Consider the following 9535-nt stretch of genomic DNA (forward strand, 5'->3'; position numbering starts at 1 on the left):
GTGATGATCACGAGTACGACTATGATGATGAGCTGATGGAGGAGGAAGATGAGCCTATGTTCTTGGATGATGATATCGACAATGAGGAGATTATCGAGTTTCGTCTAGAAGCAAGTGGAGTAAGGTTTTCTAATGGTTATTCAGGGGCTAAGGAGAATTGCACGATTTGTTTAGAGGAGTTTGGGAAGTCGGACAATGTGGCGATGCTTCCTTGCTCTCATGTATATCACAAGAAATGCTTTTTTGGTTGGATATATGAGAGAAAAAGAACATGTCCGTTATGTCGATCAAAATTATTACTGTTGCATTAAATCTTATCGGGGTACTTTAATTTGGATCAAATTTCAAAAGAATATGAAGGAATAATTTTGTTGTGATCGAAGACGTGATCGGATGGTTTGATTCAAGAATTCTTAAAAGTAGGTTTAGAAGACATATATTCAGTACTAGTATGCAATTTGATTTATTAGCTTTAATTGTTAGGTTTTATTAAACATGGTTATTCCAGACCCTAGGTGTATGGGATGATATCTGGCATGACCGATATCTTATGAAAACATGATCAGGTTTTAGTAATCATGGAGAAGATGCTGATATGTCACAGATTGAAGACATGTCGGCCCACCGAAATGTAACACGTGGCAACAGAAGCTCGACACTTGGCACAAAAGGCTCTGCATGGATGAGAGCCACCTGTCAAGATAAACCATTATAAATAGTAGGTAAGACCTCATTAATGAGGACATTAATTACACTCTTTATCTCTCTAATCTCTCTCTACTTTTTCTCTCTCTTACTTTCTTTTTCTTAAACACCTTTCTGACTTTATCATCGGAGTGGTTATCCCCGGATCACCCCGGGGTTAGCTAACTTCTTCTCATTGTGTAGGTTCTCAGCTTGCCGATAGGAGTATCAGGATCTCAAGTCCAAGTTCTCTGTGGTGTCGGGATCAGACAGAAACAATTTGGCGCTAGAAGGAGGGGAGCAGTTGATCACTTCTATCGCCTAAGAACCTCACACAAAAATAAAACACGTGTATAACAACAACAATCATGACTGGAAACAATGGAACACCAGTAGGACAACCCCAGGTGGAGATAGTAGATGAAACCCATACCCTAGAGGATAACCAGTTCCATATGCCGATAACTCCCCCAGCAGGAGGAGGGGAGGCAGAGGATCCTATGGCAGCATTCACCCCGGATGAGTTGGAAACGGCTGCCAGGGTGATGAGTGCAATGAGTAGGAAAAGGAAGGAAGCAGAGGCAGCACGAGCTGAAAGAGAAGCTGCTCAGGCAGAAAGAGGAGTATTGCACCGAAACCAAGAAGAACAGTATAATCAGTTGGAGAACCCGTCAAGGAGGCCCCGACATGAGTCGCCGGTAAGGACGCATACAACATTACGGCAGGATGAACAATCCTCGAGCCGTGCTATGAGCACCAGAACTCAGCAACAAAGGAGTTCGCAAGTGGAAGGGCAAGCAGTGCGCACGGTGGTGCAGTTAAGGGCATCCCCGTTTGCCCAGCACATCTTGGATCAACCAATGGAGAAGGTGAAAATGCCGACTTGTAGGTATGATGGAAGAGGGGATCCAGCAAGATTCATAACGTCCTATGAGGGACACATGATGCTATACACAAACTCGGATGCAGTTTGGTGCAAGGTATTTCCGACAACTCTGATTGGGGCTGCAGCCGATTGGTTCAACAACCTTGAAATTGGGTCAGTAGACAGCTTTGAAAGACTGACTGAGATGTTTGTAGGGCAATATGTCAGTAATAGTGTAAGGCAGAGAACTTCTGGAGAATTGATGGCTGTAGAGCAGAAACCGGATGAATCTTTGAGGGATTATATCAGGAGATTTAATAATGAGGCAAACACAATTCCGAGGTTGCAACAGGAGATAGCCGTGATGGCTTTGATGAATGGGTTGGTTGATTCGGATTTCAAAAGATATCTAACAAGAAAAAGCCTGCCGACATTGGCAGCGGCGTTCAGTAAAGCCCATGATTACATAAAAAGTGAAGAGCTGATGAAAACAAGTAGTAGACATGTGGCAGCTGGAAAGGGACCAAGTCAGTATGAAGGGACTTCATCTGGAGGAAACAGGTCAAGAGCTCCTGCCCCAGGAAGGGGAGGAGGAAGTCGGCAAGATACCAGGCCGACAAGACTCCCAATGAGATACAGCACCTACACTCCCTTGAATGCACCAAGGGCCGCAATCTACTCAGTGAATCAGAATAGAGAAGATTGGTCAAGGCCGACTCCGATGAAGGCGAAGTCTAGAGATGTAAAGAAGTATTGTATGTTTCATAGGGATGTGGGACATTACACAGAGGAATGTACTCAGTTGAAGGATAATATTGAGGAGTTGATTAGAAAAGGGCACTTAGCACAGTATCGGTTGAATACTGGTAGAAATCAACAACCAGCGCAAATAGCTGAGAGGCAACAAATAGAAGCGAGGCCCGAAAGGACTCAAGGGAGGATAGTCCGACAAGGGGACACGGGAATGCCGCCGTTATCTACTGGAAGAGTAGATGTGATAACGGGCGGGCCGATTCATGGGGGAACGATTAGTGGAGCAAAGAAACATTTGGCGGAGCACCGACATCTGGTGTGTGCTCTAGATATAGACAATCGTCCTCGGCCGGCATCAATACCGCAAGTTGTATTTACAGAAGAGGATGCACGAGGTGTAGTATTCCCGCATGACGATCCGTTAGTCCTGATAACCAGGATAAATGGTGCTGATGTCAAAAGAGTACTAGTAGATGGGGGTAGCTCGGCAAATGTCCTGTTCATTCAAGCCTTTAAAGAGATGAATATCGGAAGACAATACTTGAAGCCGGTATCATATCCCGTAATTGGTTTTAATGGGTCGACAGTGAGGCCAGAGGGGAGTATTGTGTTGCCTGTAAGGATGGGTGATGGGCCACAAGCAAGGGATGTGATGGCAGAATTTTTAGTGGTGGATGTCAAGTCGGCTTATAATGCAATTATCGGCAGACCGATAATTCATGACATGCAGGCTGTGGTATCAACATACCATTTGGCTATAGCCTATGTGTCAAACCTGGGAGCCGTGGAAAAGGTGTATGGAGGCCAGGTTATGTCAAAAGCCTGTTATGTAACAGCGTTGAAGAACCCAGTTGGAAGTACTGCAGTTCCATGTAACCCAGCAAAGGAGAGTGAGCCGACAGTGCAAGATCTGGCCATGAAAAACTTCGATGCAAGGCCCGAAGAAACACCAAGGCCGTTGCCAGGAGGAGAAACCATCCAAGTTGAGTTACAGCCAGGCAACCCCAGTAGAACAGTGAAAGTTGGGGCTGATATGGATGTGGAGACTAGGTGCAATCTGATAAGTTTATTGCGCGAGAACGCTGATGTCTTTGCGTTCTCGGCCAGTGAGATGCCAGGAATACATCCTGAGGTAATGGAACATAAGCTGAATGTTGACAGAAAATTCAGGCCGATAAGGCAGAAGAAGCGCAACTTCTCGACTGAGAAAATAGAGGCGATCCAGGCCGAGGTGAATAAGCTCTTGGCGGCAGGGTTTATAGAGCCCTGCACGTATCCAGAATGGTTGGCAAATGTAGTTATGGTGAGAAAGCCGACAGGGAAATGGCGGATGTGCGTAGATTTTACAGACTTGAATAAAGCTTGCCCAAAAGATTGCTATCCGCTACCTCGGATTGATAGACTGGTTGATTCAACCTCCGGTCATGCAATGCTTAGTTTTCTAGACGCTTTTTCAGGGTATCATCAGGTCAGCATGCATAGAGCCGACAGGAATAAAACGGCCTTCATAACGGATGCAGGTGTGTATTGTTATAAGGCAATGCCGTTCGGACTGAAAAATGCTGGGGCAACTTATCAGAAGTTGGTAGATAAGATTTTTGAGAAACAGAAAGGGCGGAATGTTGAGGTATATGTAGATGATACGATAGTTAAGAGCAAGAGCACAGAAGACCATGTAGCCGATTTGAAGGAAACATTTGAAACCTTGAGAAAGTATCAAATGAAGCTGAATCCGGAGAAGTGTGTTTTTGGAGTGAGATCAGGGAAGTTTCTGGGCTTTATGGTCAGTGAACGAGGGATAGATGCGAATCCAGATAAGGTGAATGCAGTGCTTCAAATGAAACAACCACAAACCATTCGTGATATACAGAGGTTAACGGGCAGGATGGCAGGGTTAACCAGATTCATCAGCAAATCAGCTGATAAGGCTCTTCCGTTTTTTATGGTGCTGAGAAAGAATAAGGCGTTTGAGTGGGGAAAAGAACAAAGTGATGCCTTGGAAGTAGTGAGGAATCATCTCAAATCTCTTCCCACAATTGCCAGGCCTGAGAAGGGAGAAGTATTGCAGTTATACATCTCGGCGTCACCAAAAACGGTAGCAGCCGTTTTGTTGGTTGAAAGGAAGAGACGTCAACAACCGATTTACTTTGTCAGCCATGTTCTGAATGCGGCAGAACGAAGATATCCAGTTATAGAGAAGATGGCTTTATCTGTATTAATAGCGGCCAGGAAGTTAAGACCTTACTTTGACGCACATCCGATAGAAGTCCTCACCAACCATCCCTTGGAGAAATCATTGCGAAAAATGGATACGTCTGGAAGGTTACTTGCATGGGCAGTAGAGTTGTCGGAGTATGAGATAAGTTACAAGCCTAGAACATCAATTAAGGCTCAAGCACTATCAGATTTCATTGTAGAAACCACATACATAGATGAAGAAGAAGAGTTGGGGACGTGGCAGGTATTCGTTGATGGGTCAGCCACAGCAACGGGGGCAGGCGCTGGAATTGTGATAACGGCCCCAGACGGAAAAATATTTGAATACGCCATGAAATTCAAGTTCAAGGCAACAAATAATGAGGCCGAGTACGAAGCTGCAGTGGCTGGAATGCAGCTATCGATAGCGGCAGAGGCAAAACGGCTAGTTCTGACAACTGACTCACAGCTGGTGTCAAGCCAGTTCAGTGGGGAATATGAAACTCGAGAGCCGGCAATGGTGAAGTATTTGGAGAAAATGAAGCAGTTAGCGGCTCAGCTGCAATACTTTGAGATTAAATTAGTTCCCAGATTGAAAAATGCTCAAGCAGACGCACTGGCAAGATTGGCAAGTTCAAGTTTTAATGACTTGGAGAGAACAGTAATGGTTGAGATACTCAGGCAGAGAAGCATAGATGAGATACCGGCAACTGTCTGTTCTGTTGAGATAGGGGATCAGTGGTATGATAAAATACTGGCATACATTGTTCATGGTGTAGGGCCGACAGACAAGGGGGAGTTAAAGAAGTTACAGAAGGATAGTGTGTGGTTTGTTATGTATCAAGGCCAGTTATATAAAAGAGGGTTTTCACTGCCGTTACAGAGATGCATAACAGGATCTGAATCGGTAAAGTTAATGGAAGAATTGCATGAAGGAAGTTGTGGAAATCATCTTGGGGCAAGAGCCCTGTCCAGAGAAGCTATGAGAAGGGGATACTATTGGCCGACAATGAACGCCGATGCTTTGGCTTATGTTAGAAAATGTGAGAAGTGCCAAAAGTATGCCCCAGTTATCAACCTCCCCCCAAATGACCTTACGCCGATATTAAACCCAGTTCCATTTGCCCAGTGGGGAATGGATATAGTAGGGCCGTTCCCATCAGCCACAGGAGGCAGAAAATATCTGATAGTAGGAATTGACTACTTCACAAAGTGGATAGAAGCAGAGCCGGTAGCAAAGATCACGGCAGCAGAAGTGAAGAAGTTTATATGGAAAAATATCTTTACAAGGTTTGGGTTGCCGATGGCGATGGTTTTTGATCATGGAACTCAATTTGATTGCAAGCCAGTCAAAGATCTTCTGATGATGTATAAAGTGAAGTTTGCATATGCAGCAGTATGCCATCCACAATCAAACGGCCAGGCAGAAGCAGCAAACAAGCAGATCATAACGGCCATAAAGAAGAAAATCGAAGATGCAAAGGGTTTGTGGGCAGATTTGATACCGGAGATATTGTGGGCAAATAGGACAACAATAAGAGAGGCCACAGGAGAGTCACCATATAACCTGGTTTTTGGGACAGAAGCAGTCATACCGGCAGAAATTGGACTGCCGACATTCAGAGTTCAGCATTACTGTGAAGATCAAAATGATTTACTCCTACGACAACAACTGGATTTCTTGCCAGAACTAAGAGAAAAAGCAGCCGTTAAGTCAGCTGCATTCAAGGAAAGAATGTCTAGGGCATATAATAGAAGGGTATCCCATCGGCCGTTAAAGATAGGGGATCTGGTGCTACGAAGAACCGCCGCAACCGGTAAGGGAAATGAAGACGGGAAACTGACTGCAAACTGGGAAGGACCTTATCGGATTAAAGCTATCATCGTCCAAGGGTCATTCTACTTGGAAACTTTGGATGGGACTCCTCTAAAGAATGTATGGAATTCAGCTGTATTGAAAAAATACTATGTGTAGAGAATAAACCTCACTTTTTGAAGCTGATATCGGACAAAGATATCGGTGATGAATGAAGAAGTATTCAGACAATGTGCATTTCAATAGGCATCCTCCATTTAACAAAACATCGTTAAATGGGACGGACAGCTCAAAACCGCTTCCATGCAGTTAACAGTTGTACAACCTGATCAGTTGTATACGTTAACTCATGAGGTTGCTGGTTCAAAGTATAAATACCGGCCAAATCAATTCGAGTATATGCCGACATGAGGCATAGCTCAGAATGTGATCGCCGAGAGGGTACCTAACTGACTGTAATATCAAAGCAGTGGGTGACCGTTGTTATAATCTGAACTACCAACAGCCAGTTACGAATCAGTATACATAGCTCCGAGAAGAACTATGTATACTAAGGGGGGCAAGGAGTACCATAATGATATATTATGTTGCTTGCATGATGATATGTTATTTGGATATGTTATTTGGATATATTATATGCTATTGGAGGTTGTATGGTATGTTGTTTGCATGATGATATGTTATTTGAAGAATATTTAAAATTTCAAAAAATGTTTAAAGTTTTCAGTACAATAATGGTATCCATAGTATGTCGGCACCTTTTAAAATGCAGTCTTGATAAAGTGTCCACCAAGGATGAAATTTCGAAGTCTGGTATCTACAGAGGCCGACATTCTTTAGAGAGCTTTCAGTGGCAGATTTCAAGCAAACTACCAAGTAAGTTTTATTTTTTACAAGTTCTTCTCTATATATATGCTTAATTTGCAAGATTATGCAGTTATCATACTGGAATAATTGTAAACAAGTTAGAAAATAGCAGATAGAGAGCAATACAGTTATAGCGAAAAGTGTACAAATTTATACACAGTTAATACATAATAGATAAAAATAACAATCGACAGGCATCACCACAAAAAAAGGGTATATGCCGATAAAACAGCACTGTCAAAAGAAATGTCCATACATACAAAAAACAAGTAAAGTTATAGCTGATAAGGCCCAATGATACAAGACCCACAAGAAGATGTCGGTGATGACTGCCCGCCCCTTCAAGATTGACCGTTTTCAGGCACCGGGGAGTCCAGAATACTGGGGTTGCTGGGGCCGTCGTCAGCAGTTGGCGCCAAGTTATATAAGTCTTCTTCGGAGAATTGCTGCGCCTCAAAGCCGGAAGGAATCTTATAGGCTTCCTCGCTGAAAGCCTTCTCAACTTTTGCCCAATCATCCTTCTTCCAACCGGCGGCGTGGGCAATACACCTCTGAGCAGCAGTCCAACCCCCATCGAAACGGTCCTGGAGTTTGGAGCAGAACTCATCGGACGCTAGATAACGGCCAACCGCACGCTGACGAATACCAGGTTTGTCAGCCTCCATTTTTTGAACCTTCTCTTCAAGGCTCTTAATTTTGGTTTTGGCATCTTCGAGGTTCTTCTCGACGGAAGGAAGACGTTGGATGGCTTCATCTTTTTTGGCAATTTGAGTCTTCAGACTCTGCACTTCCGACTCTAACCCAGCAACTTTCTCAGCCTTGATCTTCAAGGCCGACATCTCCTTGTCGTCATTTTCTTTTATCTTCCTCAGATCACTGAGGGCCTTTTCAGCATTCTTGATGGCCTCCTGCATGGCGCTTTCGTTGGCAGATGCTTGATGATGTTTTTCCTGGTAATAGCGGTACATCTCAACCAATTCTGTGCCAGACATGACGGCCTGTACGATACATACAAAAAAAAAAAAAAAAAAAAAAACCGATATCAGTACTTGAAATATATATATAGAAATACCAATAGTAATAAGAGATAAAGACGATAAGTATATACGCGTAAGTAATACACTAACCTTCATCAAATTATGCATATGAGACGCAGCAAGGGGGCCGATTGGACCAGCGGGTCTGTCCATTGGCAGCGTCAGGTTACTCAGCAGCCGGTAACCGAGATTCCCACCTTGCATAGGGTCGTCGGTTATCATGGATTCATTCCGGCCGACATCCATGGCTGGTTGCCAGCGGTCGCCGGAATGGCCAGGAGGGACAGAAAACCCCCTTAAAACTTCCTCTGGAAACCGTCCAGACACTCGTTCGATCCACTGATTGGATCGATAAGTCAAGGCCGGAATGCTGGAGTCCGATCCAACTGTCATAGGAGCGATTACGGTTGTAACCTGAGGCTGAGGGGGAGACTCGGCAGAGGTGAGATCTTCAATCTCAATACCCTGAATGACCTTCTTCACAATGGCCTCGGGGCTTTTAACTTGGCTGGCAGTCGGGGTCTTCTCAGGAACCGACTGCTCTTTATTTTTCTCGGGCGCCGGTTGATCCCTTCTCTTCTCGGCACGCCCTTCAGGTTGCCGAGGGCTTGAGATCACGATCCCACCCCGCCGATTGGCAAGAGGTGTAAGTTTTCTTTTCTTAGCATTCTCATCGGCCATGATCTCAGCTCTTCTTTTAGCACTGATGGCTGGAGCGCGACCGCAAACAGTAGCAAGGGTGTCGTACGGATCGCAAGCTTTGGGACACCGCCTGATAACCCTAGTCCCGTCAGCAGATAGGCCGAGTAGCCTATTATCCAACTTGTCGGTACCTAGAAAAAGAAATAAAAAAAATCGGTAAAATGCAAAAAAAAAGGAGAGAGATACAAATGACAATAAAGAAAGGACGAGGAAGGTAGCATGTAAGCTATGCCGTCTTCGTCATAGAAATAAGAGAGTGCATAGGAGTAAAAGGAAAAGTAAGTTATACCATGCTGGTCAGTCCAACAGAGACCGACGCGTGATAGCGGCGCGTTGCCCAGAATGTAACTCACATTCGGCACCCACACCGCAGGAATGAGACGGACTTTGCCGTCACCTTCGTCGAATTCGGAAACGTCAAAATGGTTGACGGCCCTCTCTTCATGTTTCCCGAGATCTCTCTCGGGGATTGAGTCAAAATGAGGATGAGGCTTGAAAAAAGTCCTTCTCAAGGGATAATCATCTGGAACAGACATGAAGAAAAACTTGTCCTTCCAGTTTTTGCAGCTAGAAAGTTTTGGATGGACGGTATATTTGTGAGGTTGAGTGTACAAA

General features: G+C 44.4%; 1 protein-coding gene across 1 annotated transcript; it reads right to left on the minus strand.

Moving 5' to 3' along the window:
* Positions 1–7522: 7522 nt before the first annotated feature.
* LOC145558071 (uncharacterized) lies at positions 7523–9053 on the minus strand. The gene is made up of 2 exons (XM_081619221.1): positions 8309–9053; positions 7523–8179 (listed from the first exon to the last, which is right to left on the minus strand). The coding sequence occupies exons 1-2, from the start codon at positions 8897–8899 to the stop codon at positions 7523–7525; spliced, it is 1248 nt and encodes a 415-aa protein (XP_081475347.1). The 5' UTR covers positions 8900–9053.
* Between the last annotated feature and the right edge of the window lie 482 nt (positions 9054–9535).

Source organism: Chenopodium album, chromosome 9 (assembly GCF_948465745.1).
Source record: "Chenopodium album chromosome 9, dcCheAlbu1.1, whole genome shotgun sequence".
NCBI lineage: Eukaryota > Viridiplantae > Streptophyta > Magnoliopsida > Caryophyllales > Amaranthaceae > Chenopodium > Chenopodium album.